An 18,970-nucleotide genomic window follows, 5' to 3' on the forward strand; every position below is an offset into this window, starting at 1 on the left:
TCACACTCAGGCTGCCAGGACTCACTCTCACCCAGGACTCACACTCAGGCTGCCAGGACTCACACTCAGGCTGCCAGGACTCACACTCAGGCTGCCAGGACTCACTCTCAGGCTGCCAGGACTCACTCTCAGGCTGCCAGGACTCACTCTCAGGCTGCCAGGACTCACTCTCAGGCTGCCAGGACTCACACTCAGGCTGCCAGGACTCACTCAGGCTGCCAGGACTCACTCAGGCTGCCAGGACTCACTCAGGCTGCCAGGACTCACTCAGGTTGCCAGGACTCACACTCAGGCTGCCAGGACTCACTCAGGCTGCCAGGACTCACACTCAGGCTGCCAGGACTCACACTCAGGCTGCCAGGACTCACTCAGGCTGCCAGGACTCACTCAGGCTGCCAGGACTCACACTCAGGCTGCCAGGACTCACTCAGGCTGCCAGGACTCACTCAGGCTGCCAGGACTCACTCTCACCCAGGACTCACACTCAGGCTGCCAGGACTCACTCTCACCCAGGACTCACTCTCACCCAGGACTCACTCTCACCCAGGACTCACTCAGGCTGCCAGGACTCACTCAGGCTGCCAGGACTCACTCAGGCTGCCAGGACTCACTCAGGCTGCCAGGACTCACTCTCACGCTGCCAGGACTCACTCAGGCTGCCAGGACTCACTCTCAGTAACTCTCTATCTCCACAGCCAGAGACAGCAACAGCAAGAGGACAAACATCGTCTCACAGTCTCGTCCAGGAGAGGATAGCTGTAGGTGTGTCTGTCTGTCTGTGTGTTAGAGGTCCATGTTGACTACCCCTGTTAACACCACCACTACACGGAACACCTCTCTCTCTCTCTCTCTCTCTCTCTCTCTCTCTCTCTCTCTCTCTCTCTCTCTCTCTCTCACACACACACACACACACACACACACACACACACACACACACTAGCCTAAAGTTGTGAATGTGAGATGCTCGATTACTCTCTCTCTCTCTCTCTCTCTCTCTCTCTCTCTCTCTCTCTCTCTCTCTCCCGAAAGGATGATGGTGGACTGCAGGAGGAGGGCAACTTCAGCCTGCAGTCCACTGGGTTCACGTTTAAAAGAACTTAGGGCTACTACTACTACTACTACTGTTGTTATTATTATTATTATTATTATTATTATTATTATTATTACAATTATAATTATTCCACTACTACTGCTACTACTACTACTACTACCACCACTACTACTACTACTACTACCACCACTACTACATCCTTCATCTCGCTTCACTTCACCACATCTTCACAATCCTCTCTCTCTCCTTCCTTCATCACCTTCAGCACTCATCAGCAAATTTCCTTATTAACTTTCCTCCTCTTAACTTTCCCGCCTCCCAAGACCCCTCCACACTCTCCACACCTCACTCTCCACACCTCTCACTCTCCACACCTCACTCTCCACACCTCTCACTCTCCACACCTCTCTCTCCATACCTCTCACTCTCCACACCTCTCACCCCTCACACCTTCACTCTCCACACCTCGCTCTCCACACCTCACTCTCCACACCTCTCACTCTCCACACCTCTCACTCTCCACACCTCACTCTCCACACCTCACACTCTCCACTCCTCTCACTCTCCACACCTCTCACTCTCCACACCCCTCACTCTCCACACCTCTCACTCTCCACACCTCTCACTCTCCACACCACAGCCAACGACAACGCAAACCCAGCCCTCCACATCCACCCAGCAGCTGTTCGTCTCGCCCTGGATAATATATGGCAGGATTTTTTTTACCTCTGCCTCCTGTGTGCTTATTTTCGTGTCCCGGAGTTCATTAGGGCTGGGGAGAGGGGAGGAAAAGGGGGAGAGAGGAGGAAGGAAGGGGGAGAAATAGGGGAGGAAGGGAGGCAAGGGGGAGAGAAGTAGGGGAGGTGAGGGAGAAGGGAAGTGAAAGCTACTGATATGGGAAGGATGATAGGGTAAAGGGGAGATGAGGAGAGAGGGGAGGAAGGATTGGGGAGAAATAGGGGAGGAAGGGAGGGAAGAGGGGAGAGAAGTAGGGGAGGTGTGGGGGGAGGGAGCTATGGATATGAGAAGGATGATGGGGTAAAGGGGAGGAAAGGGGGAGAGGAAAGAAGGAAAGGGGAAGAGGGAAATGAAGGAAAGAAAGGAGGGGAGAAAGAGAAGGGGGAGGGAGATGAGAGGTAGGGGGAAGGGTGAGAGGGAGAAGGGAGGAAAGGAAATTGATGAAAAGGGGGAGGCAAGGAAGGGCAAGGGTGAGGGAAGCAAAGGGTGAATGAAACGAGGCAGTTAAGGTGGTAGTAGTAGTAGTAGTAGTAGTAGTAGTAGTAATAGTAGTAGTAGTAGTTGTAGTAGTACTAGTAGTAGTAGTAGTAGTGAAGTAGGTAAAGAGAGAGAGTGTGTGTGTGTGTGTGTGTGTGTGGTCATGAAGGCAACTCGTGTACACTGAAAGAATGGATATCGGAAATCATTTACCCTAAGAGACAACGGCGTGTGTGTGTGTGTGTGTGTGTGTGTGTGTGTGTGTGTGTGTGTGTGTGTGTGTGTGTGTGTGCGTGAGAGTCAAGTGCCCAGAGCTATGAACGCTTTTATATTGACGTTGCACACACACATTCTCTCTCTCTCTCTCTCTCTCTCTCTCTCTCTCTCTCTCTCTCACACACACACACACACACACACACACACACACACACACACACTTGTATTTAATATTCTAGTGTTATTGAAAATTATTATTCCTGTGGTGATAATCGAACACCATGGAGTTAACTTCAGGCTGGAGAGAGAGAGAGAGAGACAGACAGACAGACAGACAGACAGACAGAGAGTAATCGAACATCACACATTCACAGCTTTAGGCTACTGTGTGTGTGTGTGTGTGTGTGTGTGTGTGAGAGAGAGAGAGAGAGAGAGAGAGAGAGAGAGAGAGAGAGAGTAATCAAACATCATTTACAACTTTAGGCTACTGTGACTGATAGAGAGAGAGAGAGAGAGAGAGAGAGAGAGAGAGACAGACAGACAGACAGACAGACAGAAGGACAAGTAGTAGGCCTACCTCAAAAGATCTTACGACCCATAAAAAGAGGTACCAAAAATTAAGCAGCCAGGTGCACATTACTACTCAACTGAAGAGAGAGAGAGAGAGAGAGAGAGAGAGAGAGAGAGAGAGAGAGAGAGAATACCGTCCCTATTAGTGCACTCCCACACAATGCGCGGTCGAGGGAATTACACGGTACACACACACACACACACACACACACACACACTCACGTTCTCTCTCTCTCTCTCTCTCTCTCTCTCTCTCATGTCCGTCACTTTCCTCCCTGACGCAGCATATCAGAATCATCTATGGCCAGAGAAACATACCAGGCCTCTCTCAGCTTAGGAATATTAGCCAGCAGAGGAGAGAGAGAGACAGAAGAGGTGAAATATTGGGCAAACTTTGGTGAGAGAGACAGAGACAGAGACAGACAGACAGACAGACAGAGAATATCGCCCTAATTATTGCCATTCATAAAGACAGCATTTATTTGTGGTGTGTATTTCTGAGAGAGAGAGAGAGAGAGAGAGAGTCGCCTTAAATATCGTCATTCACAAAAAAGTTCTTAGCGTTTAAATGCCCTAATATTTAAACGCGGATTCTTAGCGACTTGTAAAAATGTAAACAAAGGAGACTGCAATATATATATCTATGTGGTCGTGTTAATTCATAGCTAAAAGGAGAATAACTATAGATATATTTATTTCTATACCATATTCATTTATCCAGAGCAACGGCATAATGCATAAAACTCACAGAATTTCGAAATATATAAAGCAATGAGCAAAGTAGTGTCGGAAGCAGGCGTGTCAGGAGAAGCCAGGTTGCCAAGTTAGCTCTTTTCTTGCTAGATTTCGAGATATTTCCTTCCTTTAATTTTGAGAGTTTAGTAGCACGACTTTAGCGTTTTTTTAATTGCGTTTTCTTATATTTAGACAATTTTTGAAATAATTTAGATATTTTGTACGCTTTCTAATGATTTTTCCAGATATTTGTATTTTGCTTACAGTTTAGCGTCTACTGGGAAGAAATCTAGCTATACTACTAAGATTATTTTTTCCATTCAGTGTTCAGGTAATTTAGAGTTCTTTGCCCTTTTCTAGCGACTTCCTGGAGATTTTAAATTCAACGACCAAAGACTATATACTTATTTCTATTGCTTTTCCAAGAGATTTTTGTACTTGGCGACATTCTAGCATTTTTGAGAGCCAGTTTAGCGGTATTTGTTTTGAGGGCTTTGGCAACTCCCGCCCGGAATGTAAACAGTTGCCCACAGACCGTCGGGGGAGGAGTTACGGAAGTGCTTCGATAATATTCTGTGATTATATGTGAATTTATACTTTTAAAAATACCATTACCCATTAAAGAAACATTGTGATATATTTCCAAGTCCATTCTCACTCGTTTTTTGCGTTCAAATTTGGTTTTCTCGGTGGATTTGTGTGTGTGTGTGTGTGTGCGTGTGTGTGCGTGTGTGTGTGGCAGAACAGACATGAAGACACTACCAGCATCCAATTTAAATGTCCGCCACAGATGGGCTCGAACCCTGGATCTGCGGCACACGCATCACGAGCCAACTACGCAACCACCGAGCCACCGCAGCTCCGCCAAAGGTAAGATTATGCAGTATTATTGTCAGGTAGATAGGTATGCTTGCGTGAATTTATGGTATCGTCTTGGTATGGATCGTACGACCATTTGAGGTACTACTTGTCCTTGAAACTCCTAACCACCTTCATTCTCTCTCTCTCTCTCTCTCTCTCTCTCTCTCTCTCTCTCACACACACACACACACACACACACACACACACGCCGATCAAAACGTAACACCCGCGCTTGCAGAGCGAAAGGGAGTGAAATAAAATAACAACAAAAATAATAATAATAATAATAATAATAATAATAATAATAATATGGAGTTAGTGGATATTATTTACGTATACACGGCATGTATATCTGTACGTATGGTTCTATGTAATTAACCACATTAATTCCAACTGTGAGATTAGTTCCGGCCGTGAGATTAGTTCCGACCGTGAGATTAGTTCCGGCCTTGAAATTCCGACATTGCATTTAAAACACTGGAGGTCATAGGCAGAAGGAAATTTAGATTGAGAAAATACTGTCCATAATGACTAATAAAATAAGGTAATCAATGTTGGTGACAGGTGGGGTTACTATCATCCACTCACCTGCTGTAGCGCTGCCGACTCCTTCCTTGCCTTTGGCATTCTTTGTGTACCCTCCTCTCGTCCTTCCATCCTTCCTGTCACGTTTTATTACACATCTTTCCACTTCAGGTGACTCTACACTGAATAACAACAATACTCTCTCTCTCTCTCTCTCTCTCTCTCTCTCTCTCTCTCTCATCCTTCCTGTCACTTCCTATTACTCTCCTGTCCACTTCAGGTGACTCTACACTGAATAACAACAAAATGAAAGCAACACTCCTCTCTCTCATCCTTCTTGTTACTTCCTATTACTCTCCTATCCATTTCAGGTGACTCTACACTGAATGACAACAACACTAACATAACTCACTCTATATATAGCTTTGAAATCACAAGCAGGCATCTGGTAGCGCGCCATCATTTGCCCGTCACACTGCCATATCGCACAACATCTGTCAGAATTCCTTTTTTTTTTTTTTTCCCTGTTTCTCTGTGCAACTCGCGTCCCCAGAGTGTTTTCCCCCCAAATGTCAACCTACAGCTGTTCAAGTCCACCTGTTACAGATTTTTTTGTGAATGGAGGACACCTGTAATATGGTGTGTGGATTTTAGGTGTAAATTTTTTCCTTCCTCTGTTCATATACTGTAGAGAGAGACAGACAGACAGACAGACAGATAAAGAGGGAGACAGACAGAGACAGACATATATACAGTCAGAGATAAAGAAAGAGAGAGAAACAGAGACAGACAGAGACAGAGACAGACAGACAGAGAGACAGACAGAGACAGAGTAAGAGACGTATGACTATCACTCACCTGTGGGGTACTGTCTATAGGTGGACGTCCACGCCCAGGTGGGGTTGCCATGGAGACGGGGGTAGAGGCAATCCAGGTGTAATATAGAGCCAGGTAGGAGCACTAGACTACCTGCCCCGTCCACCACACCTTCACCGCCCGCCACTGACCACTCCAGGGCCGGTGGGGCTGCCTCTGTACACACACATACATATAAGTACACATAGAGACGTACACAGACACATAAACACACATACACACATACACAGATATATAAAGACAGACACACATATATACATACACCCACACGCAAGGCCGTATGCACACACACACACACACACACACACACACACACACACACACACACACACACACACACACACACACAGATATACAAACACCCACACACAAACACACATGCACGCACCACACACACATGTACACATACACTGGCATGGACATACATACAAGCACATGCGCACATACACATGCATACATTCACGCAATACGCACACACGCATGCATCACACACATACACATACATACATACAAAAATTTCATACACGAGCACAAACACAAATATACATTCTCTCTCTCTCTCTCTCTCTCTCTCTCTCTCACACACACACACACACACACACACACACACACAGGGAGGGAGAGAATTAGAGGAGGGCGAGGGAGTGTGGCGTCTCTGAGGGAGGGAGGTGTCAGGCAGTGAGACACGGGGTGACAGGGAGTTAAAGACCCGTGAGCTCCCTAACACCTCTTCCTTAGCGATTTATTCTTGGATACGGCTGGTTAATATCCTTTTGTACGTTATTTATGCAGAGTATGGCGGTATTGGAAGGATTTATGTAACACGGAAGAGGACGGCAGGGTGCAATAAGCAAAATAAATCGCCTAGGAAAAGGTGTTAGGGAGCTTCGGTAACCGACGGGATGGTGGACTGCAGAGGAGGGGATCGACAGCCTGCAGTCCACTGGGTTCACGTTCAGATGAGCCTGGGATTGCCACTACTACTACTACTATTACTACCACTACTACTACTACTACTACTGTTGATTTTTAAATACTCGACTTCTTACAATAATCACATTTACGTTAATCAGTACTGTATTATATGTATGCATCAATAATAATAATAGTACCGTAATAATAATAATAATAATAATAATAATAATAATAATAATAATTTTAATGATAATAATGATGATGATGGTAGTGGTGGTGGTGGTGGTGGTGGTGGTAATGATAATTATAATAATAATAATAATAATAATAATAATAATACGGCAATACTAATACCAGGGACAGCTACATTATGAGGTAGTAAATAAGAGAGGATTCCGGGGGCTTAAATTATGTGCTAATGACAGTGTGGCCCATTTTGATGATGATGATGATGATGATGATGAACCTGGTGCTCCTACAAAAATTACCACTAACATAATTTAGCAAAGAGACAGAGACAGAAAAGGAGAGAGAGAGACAGACAGAGACAGAGACCAGGCCACTCACCAGAATAGTTAGTGAAGTAGTTAGTGTGGACACAGACGGGGAACCTGCCCTTCACTGAGAGCGAGAGAGAAACAGCCGGAGAGACAGACAGACAGAGACAGACAGAGAGACAAGGCTGGGAAAATCACCAGAATAGAGAAGTATTTGACATGGATTCACACAAGGAACCTGCCCTTCATTGAGAGACAGACAGAGACAGAGAGTATTTGTAGTTGTAGACAGAGACAGACAGAGAGACAGAGACAAGGCAACTCACCAGAATAGTTAGTGAAGTAGTTGGTGTGGACACAGACGGGGAACCTGCCTTTCCATTGAGCGTTGGCGCAGGTGAGAGAGGAATCACCTAGGAGTTTGTACCTACCTGGCCTCTCACACCTGGCCGTCACCACCGCACCGTGGGGGAACTCCAGCTCCGGCGAGGGCTGTGGGGAGGAGAGGAGAGGGATTAGGGAGTGGGGAGGAGAGAGAGAGAGAGGGGAGGTAGAGAGAGAGAGAGGAGAGAGTTAGAGAGAGAAAGGGAGTGGCTTTACTGGAAACTGGGGAGACTCGAGCTCTGGTGATGAGTGTGGGGAGGAGAGAAGAGGGATTGGGGAGTGGAGGGAGAGAGAGGGGAGAGAAGTAGAGAGAGAAAAGGGGGAGAAGAGGAGGGAGAGACTTCACTAGAACGTGGGGAGACTTTAGTTCTGGTGATGGCTGTGAGGAAAGGAAGAAGGGATTAGGGAGTGGTTGTGTAAGGAGAGAGAGAGAGAGAGAGAGAGAGAGACGGGAGGGAGGTAGAGAGAGAGGGGGGGAAGAGGGATAGACTTTACCAAATCATGGGAGGACTGCAGTTCTGACGATGGGTGGAGCAGGGGAATAGGTGATAAGTATTCGTGGTTACTCAGTGAGACAGAGAGACAAATTAATTCATGTTAAATAAAGAGAAAGTGAGCTGTATAATGAGAGGCAATAATAGTGACCCCCGCCAGCGAAATTGGAGGTGGTTGTGTGTTTACCCGTGTCTGTCTGTGTGTCTGTGTACAAGGTATCTCAGGAAGTAATTATCAGAGTTTAGTGAAATTTGGTGGACAGGTGGGTAGGGGGTGAAGGAAGAGTTGATTAGATTTTGAAGTCGATCCGATTATATTTTACTGGCGTAGAGGGAGGTATGCTCTCTCTGAAATTGTGTAACGGGGCAGGCGAAGACCGTAGAGTTAATTGACTGTATGAGCGTAAAAATATTCGTCTGGTTGGAACGAGGAATTAAAGTATTAAATTGTTAACTTTATTGGCGTTTGTGGAGATAGATAGATAGATAGATAGATAGATATATGGACAGAGAGAGAGAGAGAGAGAGAGTATTAGTTTTATAATGAAAGAATATTAATTATGTAACACAGACGACAGACGGCGAACTCCTGTTGTATAATGAGAGAGAGAGAGAGAGAGAGAGAGAGAGAAAAGAGGGGGAGCGTCTCAGTTGTCACCCTCATCCCCCTCCCTCTTTCCTTCGTCCCCACCTCCACCCTCACCCCTACCACACCCCCACCACATTCCCACCACACTCCCACCCCTGCACACCCTCACCCCACCCCCTCCACACCCTCACCCCTGCCACACCCCCACCACACCCCCGCCACACCCCCACCACAGCCCCTGCACACTATTTCACGCTCCATCGCCGCCACACACCGCACCTCCACAAAATCCCATCTGGGCTTCGGTCTGGAATACTGGACTTATTTGGTCTTGGTTTGGGCTGGCCACAATACACCAATGTTGCCTACCCCCTGCCTGCCTCACCTAGCCCTGCCTACCCCCTGCTGCCTCACCTAGCCCTGCCTACCCCTGCCTGCCTCACCTAGCCCTGCCTACCCCCTGCTGCCTCACCTAGCCCTGCCTACCCCTGCCTGCCTCACCTCGCCCTGCCTACCCCTGCCTGCCTCACCTAGCCCTGCCTACCCCTTGCCCGCCTCACCTAACACTGCCTACCCCCTGCCTGCCTCGCCTAGCCCTGCCTACCCCCTGCTGCCTCACCTAGCCTTGCCTCCCCCTTGCCTGCCTCACATCGCCCTGCCTGCCTCACCTAGCCCTGCCCACCCCTGCCTGCCTCACCTAGCCCTGCCCACCCCTGCCTGCCTCGCCTAGCCCTGCCTACCCCCTGCTACCCCCTGCCTGCCTTACCTCGCCCTGCCTACCCCCTGTCTGCCTCACCTCGCCCTGCTATCCTCTGCCTATCTCACCTCGCCCTGCCTACCCCCTGCCTGCCTCAACTCGTCCTGCTACCCCCTGCCTGTCTCACCTAGCCCTGCCTACCCCAGCCTGTCACACTTCGCCCTGCCTACCCCTTGCCTGCCTCACCTAGCCCTGCCTACCCCCTGCTGCCTCACCTAGCCCTGCCTACCCCCTGCCTGCCTTAACTCGTCCCCCCTATCCCCTGCCTGCCTCACCTCGCCTTGCTCCCCCCTGCCTGCCTCACCTCGCCCTGCCTACCCCCTGCCTGCCTCACCCCTGCCTGTCTTGCCTTGCCTGGGGTTTTGCCTTCCCAACCACATACATCCATTTGCATATACACACAAAGCAAGACTCACTCACTCATTCTCTCTCTCTCTCTCTCTCTCTCTCTCTCTCTCTCTCTCTCTCTCTCACACACACACACACACACACACACACACACACACACACACACACACATACATACATACATACACACACGGCAGTAGTAATGCCTACGTGGAAACTTCACTCATTGTGCCTTCTCTATATGGGTCGTAATACTTTTTGAGGTACTACTTGTCCTCTCTCTCTCTCTCTCTCTCTCTCTCTCTCTCTCTCTCTCTCTCTCTCCTACCACACTCATCCCCCATGCTACCACACCAAAACACTCCCTGACACCTCTTCCATAGCGATTTATTTTATGGATACGAATGTGGTTAGTATAATTTTCCACGTTTATGAGAGACTGACGAGGAGAGGAAGGTGTGATAAGCCAAACAAACAGCTTAGGATGAGGAAGGTGTGATAAGCCAAATAAACAGCTTAGGGTGAGGTGTTAGGGAGCTTCCTTATCTGACGAGAATTTTTTTTTGTTATGCAAGGAAGAAGGAACCAAAGGCTGAGCAATTCCGAAATCTATCACATTTATTCATTTCCTACCCCCACTGCCACACCCACGCCCACACCAGCAGACTGAGCCGTACCCCAACACAAGATAGGGCTGCGTGAGTTTACAGCAGCTATTTACGGGTCAGAATGCAGATAGATAGATAGATAGACCGACAGATAGATAGATAGATAGATAGACAGACGGATAGATAGATAGATAGATAGACAGACGGATAGATAGATAGATAGATAGACAGACGGATAGATAGATAGATAGATAGATAGATCGACAGACAGATAGATAGATAAATAGATAGATAGATAGATAGATAGGGATGCAGTGATTTATTCGTGGTTCATTTCCAATAGTCCAGTGAGAGAGAGAGAGAGAGAGAGAGAGAGAGAGAGAGAGAGAGGGAAAGAGACAGACAGACAGACACACACACACACACACACACACACACACACACACACACACACACACACACAAGCAGTTACAAGGACAAGTAGTAGCTCAAAATGTATTACGACCTATATTTGATCAATCTATCGCCAGACGCCTTAATCTCGTAAGGGGTGGCCACAAACAAATCGCCTCCATGTCACCCTGTCCTCTGCCATCAAGCTGCCCTCTCTCCAACTCACACCCCCCTCTCTCATATACCTCTTAACCCCCTCCCTCCATCTCATCCTCGGTCTTCCCCTCCCTCGCACCCCTTTCCACCTCGCTCACACTCTCGCATCCTCTAAACACCCTCTCTCTCTCTCTCTCTCTCTCTCTCTCTCTCTCTCTCTCTCTCTCTCTCTCTCTCTCTCTCTCTCTCTCTCTCTCTCAGCCCTTCTACACTGAGCTTAATCACATTATATTTGTATTTCTCTCTGTCTGTCTGTCTGTCTGTCTGTCTCTCTCTCTCTCTCTCTCTCTCTCACACACACACACACACACACACACACACACACACACACACACACACACACACACACACACACTGAATCCCAATTTGTATTTTTCTCCCAGGTCTCTCTCTCTCTCTCTCTCTCTCTCTCTCTCTCTCTCTCTCTCTCTCGGTAATCCAGGTAATTTGCATCTTTCTCCCCATTTCTGGCGGACGTGTCACAAGGGTACTCTCAGGCGGAGGAGCGAAATGAAAAAGGAAATGATGCCTCTCTCTCTCTCTCTCTCTCTCTCTCTCTCTCTCTCACACAGAGAGAGAGAGAGAGAGAGAGAGACGCAAAAGGGGAGAGAAGGGGAGAGAGCAGACGGAGCGTGAGAGATGGAGGAGGCAGGTAGGAAGAACAAAGGAGAGAGTAAATCAAATGTGAGAATGTGTTAAGTAGTAAATCCCAAAGAGGTGTTGAAAAAAAAAGTAAAAATTCTCTCTCTCTCTCTCTCTCTCTCTCTCTCTCTCTCTCTCTCTCTCTACCTACCTACCTACCTACCTACCTATCTATTTATCTATATCCATCTATCTGTCTATCTATCTTACTGTTTATCTATTTCTCTCTCTCTCTCTCTCTCTCTCTCTCTCTCTCTCTCTCTCTCTCTCTCTCTCTCTCACTTCCTTTGATCTTCTTCCTTGATTCTCCCTCTCTTAACCTGATCATTTCTCATTTCCATTTACCTCTCTCTCTCTCTCTCTCTCTCTCTCTCTCTCTCTCTCTCTCTCTCTCTCTCTCTCTCTCTCTCTCTCTCTCTCTCTACCTACCTACCTACCTACCTACCTATTTATCTATGTCTGTCTATCTGTCTATCTATCTTTCTATTTATCTGTCTATATCTGTCTCTCTCCCTGTCTCTCTCTTCATTCTCTCTCTCTCTCTCTCTATCTGTCTATCTATCGACCTATCTGTGTCTATCTATCTGTCTTTCTATCTCTATATCTATTTATTTATCTGTATCTATCTCCCCTTCTCTCTCTCTCTCTCTCTCTCTCTCTCTCTCTCTCTCTCTCTCTCTCTCTCTCTAATAGCTAATAACAGGAGCCAGGAGATATACTGAACGATAATATCTGAAGCCTTGTCGCCAGGCCGGCTCCGGGGACACTGTCGATTGAAGCACTGGAATGAAGCACCTGACTGAAGCACTAGGATGAAGCACTGATATGAAGCATCTAAGTGAAGCACCTGACAAGCACTAGAATGAAGTACCGAACTGGTGCACTAGACTGAAGCACCGAACTGAAGCACTAGTTTGAAGCACCGAATTGAAGCACTAGTTTGAAGCACCGAACCGAAGCACTAGTTTGAAGCACCGAACTGAAGCACTAGTTTGAAGCACCGAACTGAAGCACTAGTTTGAAGCACCGAACTGAAGCACTAGTTTGAAGCACCGAACTAAAGCAGTAGAGTGAAGCACCGAACTAAAGCAGTAGAGTGAAGCACCGAACTGAAGCACTAAAGTGAAGCACCAGACCGAAGCACTAGGATGAAGCACCAGAGTGAAACACCTGAATGAAGCACCATAATGAAGCACGTAGCTGAAGCACTGGAATGAAGCATGTAAGTGAAGCATCAGACTGACGCATATAAGTGAAGCATCTGATTGAAGCACCAGACTGAAGCATCTAAGTGAAGAATCTGACTGAAGCACTAGACTGAAACAATAGAATGCAGTGTCGGACTGAAACACTGGAATGAAGCACCGCACTGAAGCACTAGATTGAAGCACCGAATTGAAGCACTAGATTGGAGCACGGAACTAAAGCACTAGAAAGAAGCACCGGACTGAAACACTACAATGAAGCACCGGACTGACACTAGAATGAAGCACTGGAATGAAGCACCGAGCTGAAGCACTGGAATGAAGCACTGAAATGAAGCACCGAACTGAAGCACTAGAATAAAACACTAGGATGAAGCACCTAGCTGAGGCACCAGACTGAGGCACGACGATGAAGCACCTGACTGAAGCACCGGACTGAAGCACTAGAATGAAGCACTTGGCTGAAGCACTAGAATGAAGCACCTGGCTGGAGCACCGGACTAAAGAAATAGAATGAAGCACCTGACTAAAAGCACAAAATGAAGCACTAAAAACTAAACCACCGAAATGAAGCACCACGGCTCTCCAAAACTTTACGTTCCGTCCTTCCAAATGGATAATTCTCTCTCTCTCTCTCTCTCTCTCTCTCTCTCTCTCTCTCTCTCTCTCTCTCTCTCTCTCTCTCAAATCCATGGTAATTTCCACTTGATATTCTGACAGCTGGAAGACTCAATCGCCATATACGTCACATTACGCTAACAAGGGGATAAAGCCGTAACACGTTTCCCGTAGCGACTCATTCTTCACATTACGCTAATACGAGGATTTACTTGATATATTCAGGACTCTATGCGCCTCCTTGATGTGTCAGTCTCTCTCTCTCTCTCTCTCTCTCTCTCTCTCTCTCTCTCTCTCTCTCTCTCTCTCTCTCTCTCAAGTACGTGAATTATCAGACAACTCTGGCACTCCCTCTTGACGATTCGCATAGATCTGTCTCTCTCCCGTGACCCGATCCCTCGCACCACATTCCCAGTCAGCTGGATTTTGACGGCTATGGCTGCTGACACGACTGACACAGAGGCTGCTGACTGTATCCTGTATCCTGTAACCCCACCGAGACGCCTCTGTAGCTGACTGTATCGCGCCAAGACTATGCAACACATCGCGTTGACTCAGGATGCTTCACTGCACTTCTTCGTCATTAGCGTTCCTCTGCATTCAGCGCTACGTGCGTCTAGGTGCTATTCAACTTTTACACCTGCAGTGGAGAGGTGGATTCGAGTCCCACGCAGATGAGGGTGATCTAGGGTACACGCTTGTTACACCCTGCTGTTGATAAATATACAGACTACACCTGGTCATTAACCGGGCTAAAATGAAGAGAAAACACCTGTACCGCATGAGACCTCAGTGATCAGAGAATTTTCGAACCCCAACCACCTGCCTCCGTAGATGGTGATGTGGCACCGACCAGCTGGCACTCCGTCAACCACCTGGGTAGTTTGTCCGGGTCGGCGCTTGACTCATGGCCTGCCTTTCCTTGCCTACCGTACGTTACTTCCATATTTAGAGGAACAGGGCCTGAGTTGGTGGCTCAGTGAAGGCAAGGGGGGACCATGAGGGAAGGCAGGGAGGGAGAGGCAAGGGGGGGCGTGTGGCCGTAAGGAGATTAGTAGCAGTAGTAGTAGTAGTAGTGGTAGTAGTAGTAATGGTGGTTGTGGTGGCGTTACATATATTTTTACACTACCTTGACCTAAAATTGCCATCTCTCCATCTTGAAGGCCGAGTTGTAACAATGGACTAACACTAGACTATGGTGCTAGTCACGAAGAAGCGCTGTGGAAAGGATGTCGGATCGTAACTTTTTCCCTGCCACTGAGCTACGTGAAATAAGCTGCAAAAGGACGAAAATCTGGGCCAAGTTAGGATTATGCAAGAATACAAATGAATAATATTTTTTTCCTTTTTCCTTCTCTATTATAATTCCCTCTCACGTTATTTTGAAGGTTTTGGTACTTATAAAAGGGAAGACGAATGCATGTACAAGCAACCCTAAGCTAGTCACGAAGAAGTGTTTAGAGGCACACTGTAGCAACGAGATGTGTTTTATAGTCTTGGCGCGATACAGTCAGCTACAGATGCGTCGCGGTGGGGTTACAAGATACAGGATACAGTCAGCAGCCTCTGTGTCAGCCGTGTCAGCAGCCATAGCCGTCAAAATCCACGTGTCAGGAATGAGGTGCGAGGGATGGGGTCAGGAGCGAGTGATATAAACGCGAATCGTGAACAGGGAGCGCCAAAGTTGTCTGATAATTCACGCAATTGGCGGGAGAGAGAGAAATGAAGTGAGGAGGACACGTGTGATGAAGTGGAGGGAAGGGAGGAGAGGAGGTGAAAGAAGGGGAGAAAGGCTAGCTAGGGGAGTGAAGGGAGAAGGGAGAAGAATATAGAAGAAAGAGGAGGCGTGGGAGGAAGGGAGAGAAAAAAATATTAAGGGAGAGAGAGAGAGAGGGTCAGGGTACGGTTTGGTCTGGAAGTAAGCTGCCTGAACTCCATCTCAGCTCCCTCCAGACCAAGACCCAGGTACCTCCCACACCAGACCCATCCTGCTGACTGGTGTGGTGGTGTGGTGGTTGTGGTGCTGGTGTGGTGATGTAGTGGTTACTTTCTCTCTCCCTCTCTCTCTCTCTCTCTCTCTCTCCTCATCTCCCATTCGTCTCCTCCACCTCCCATCTCTTCTCATTATTCTTCCCTCCTCTCCTCTCCTTACCTTCCTTTCCATTCATCTTTCCTCTCCTTCCCTCCTCTCCTCTCCTTCCCTCCTCTCTCCTCTCCTTCCCTCCTCTCTCCTCTCCTTCCCTCCTCTCTCCTCTCCTTCCCTCCTCTCTCTTCTCCTTCCCTGCTCTCCTCTCCCCTCCTCTCCTCTTCTCACCTTCACGTCCAAATTCTTCTCATTATTTTTCCTTTCCTCCAGTCTCTCCTCCTCTCTCTCTCTCTCTCTCTAACTCTCTCTCTCTCTCTCTCTCTCTCTCTCTCTCTCTCTCTAACTCTCTCTCTCTCTCTAACTCTCTCTCTCTCTCTCTCTCTCTCTCTCTCTCTCTCTCTCTCTCTCTCTCTCTCTCTCTCTCTCTCTCTCTCTCTCTCTCTCTCTCTCTCTCTCTCTCTCTCTCTCTCTCTCTCTCTCTCTCTCCTTTCCTCCTCCTCTCCTCCTCCTCTCTCTCCTCTCCTCCACTCTTCTTCCCCATACCTCTTCCTCTTCCTGGACCCAATTTCATTACTTAAAAAGTTAATTAGTTTCCAAGGTCTTTTTCCTCTCTCTCTCTCTCTCTCTCTCTCTCTCTCTCTCTCTCTCTATTTATCTATCTTTGCCACTTCTGTCTATTAATATTAAGGCTGGACCTCTTTGGGAGCGTGTGGTCTGTGTATCTATGTAACACACACACACACACACACACACACACACACACACACACACACACACACACACACACACACACACACACACAAATACGCTTCCATAAATACACATTCTCTCTCTCTCGGCACATACAAACACATTCTACGCATACATACACACTTTCCTCTCTCTCTCTCTCTCTCTCTCTCTCTCTCTCTCTCTCTCTCTAATTACCAGCCTCTCTCTCTTTTTCCCATGCCAGCGCGCCATCCCGTCCTTCACCATTTTTTGTTAAGTCTCTCCTTCATTTATTTCTCCACATTCCGTTTTCTCTAAATCTTCTTAAGTTATTGTCCTAATATTACCGTTTTCGTTAATGCATTCGGGTCTCGATTTTATTATTATTATTATTATTATTATTATTATTGTTATTATTATTATTATTATTATTATTTCAAGTTTCATCTCAGTCTGTTTCCATAATTCGTGTCCATATTAATCGGTTTATATTTTTGCATTTTTCTTGTTTTTTGAGAGTTGGTGACGTACTGGTCTATCTATCTATCTATCTATCTATCTATCTCTAGCCAGAAGCCATAATCCCGTAAGGGGTGGCCGTTTCTCTTTTAGTTGTTTTAAGGGGAGGGGCACTAACCCTCCACCAACCCACTTGCTGACACGTAGGGAACACGTATGGGTTGGTTATATAATTACCACCTAATAATAATAATAATAATCCGGCTTACAGGTAACCATTAGGCGGTATTGTGGTGCGGTTAGGAAGGGTACTAGCACCTCTTCCTTACCGATTTATTTCTGATTCTGCTCCTTTACTATATTCTTGTGCTGTTAGGAATGTTAGTAACACCTCTTCCTTACCGATTTATTCCTGATTCTGCTCCTATACTATCTCTTCTGCGGTTATGAAGGTTACTAACACCTCTTCTTTACCGATTTATTTCTGATTCTGATTCTTTATTATATTCCTGTGTGTTATGCAATCCATATTAAAAGGACGTAAGAAGCAAGAACGAGGATGTTGATGGGTAGTCTTCAAAATCAATCGCCAAGGAAAAGGTGCTAGGGATCTTCCTTACCGTACACTGACATGGGCCTTCGTGTCATGATGTTTAACACATTCTAGAGAGGCCATTTGATCAGGCCCGCGAGACAAGTCACAAATAGTGTCATAAACTCATGAACAAATAGATAGATATAGATAGATAGATAGATAGATAGATATTATGTAGCTTACTGGGCTATAGTTGATTTTAAGTTGATGATTCTGTATGTCCAGCGATTGATGTTGAAAGTGAGGGTGGAAGTGAGAGTGAGGGTGGAAGTGAGAGTGAGGGTGGAGAGAGAAAAGTGAGGGTGGACAGACAGACAGACAGTGCAGGGTGGACAGTGAAAGTGAGGGTGGACAGAGACAGAGGGTGGAAGTGAAAGTGAGGTGGACAGCCACAAGTGAAAGTGAGGGTGGGAGAGTGAGAGAGAGAGAGTGAGGGAGAGAGTGAGGGTGGAAGTGAAAGTGAGGTGGGTAAATTCCCGTAAATGCCGATAAATTCCCGTGAGAGTGAGGGTGGAAGTGAGAGTGAGGGTGGAAGTGAGAGTGAGGGTGGAAGTGAAAGTGAGGGTGGAAGTGAGAAAGTGAGGGTGGAAGTGAGAAAGTGAGGGTGGAAGTGAGAGTGAGGGTGGAAGTGTGAGAGTGGAAATGACAGTGAATGAGGGAGGGAGAGAGAGGTGTAGAGGAGAGGGAGAGGAGGAGGAGAAGGAGAGAAAAGGAGGGAGGAGGGAAAAGGGGAGAAGGAGGAAGGAGGAAAAAGATGAGAGGGAGAGAAGAAAGAGGAGGAAGGATGTGAGGGGAAAGGATGAGAGAGAAAGATGGAGAGGAGGGAGAGAGAGGGAGAGAAGGAGGGAATAGGGGAGAAGGAAGAGAGAGAAAGAGACCGAGACACAGACAGACACAAATGGAGAGAGAGAGAGAGAGAGAGAGGGGGAGGGGGGGAGAATACACAAATACTTCCTCTCACTGCCCCTGGGGTGTCCTAGGCAACTGTCATGGCTTTTCTCTTTTCTCCCCAACAACTTTCTCCCTCAGTTATATCCTGGGGAGGGGAGGGGAGAGGGGAGGCTGCAGGAGATGAAATAAGGGGCGGGGGGACGAGGGGAGGGGAGGGGAAGGGCGAGGGGAGGGAGGGAGAGAGAGGAAAGGGAGGGAAAACGCAAAGGGGTGATATCAGGAATGGGAGTGGAGGGAGGGAGTAAAGAGGAGGGGAAGGTAGAGAAGGAGGGGGAGAGAGAAGAGGGAGGGGGAGATTGAGGAAGAGGTAAGGAGGAGGTGAGAGGGAGGAAAGATGGAGGGAGGGAAGGAGAGGAAAGGGAGGGAAAATGCAAGGGGGTTGTATCAGGAATGGGAGTAGAGGAAGGGAGGGGGTAAGGAGGAGGGAGGGTAGAGAAGGAGGGTGAGAGAGAA

At 47.4% G+C, this 18,970-nt stretch overlaps 1 protein-coding gene across 1 annotated transcript in view; it reads right to left on the reverse strand.

The window, feature by feature from the left end:
* Positions 1-18,970, reverse strand: part of hig (locomotion-related protein hikaru genki) — a 65,526-nt gene that overhangs the window by 14,324 nt on the left and 32,232 nt on the right. The window contains exons 4-5 of the mRNA XM_080268515.1: positions 7,788-7,953; positions 6,032-6,205 (exon numbers count right to left, since the gene is read on the reverse strand). Of these exons, the coding sequence (XP_080124641.1) occupies positions 6,032-6,205; positions 7,788-7,953 (340 nt within the window). The remainder of the gene's footprint in view (positions 1-6,031; positions 6,206-7,787; positions 7,954-18,970) is intronic.

The sequence above is a fragment of the Coenobita brevimanus genome, chromosome 28, assembly GCF_032717465.1.
Source record: "Coenobita brevimanus isolate Jiangsu-jjx chromosome 28, ASM3271746v2, whole genome shotgun sequence".
Lineage (NCBI taxonomy): Eukaryota > Metazoa > Arthropoda > Malacostraca > Decapoda > Coenobitidae > Coenobita > Coenobita brevimanus.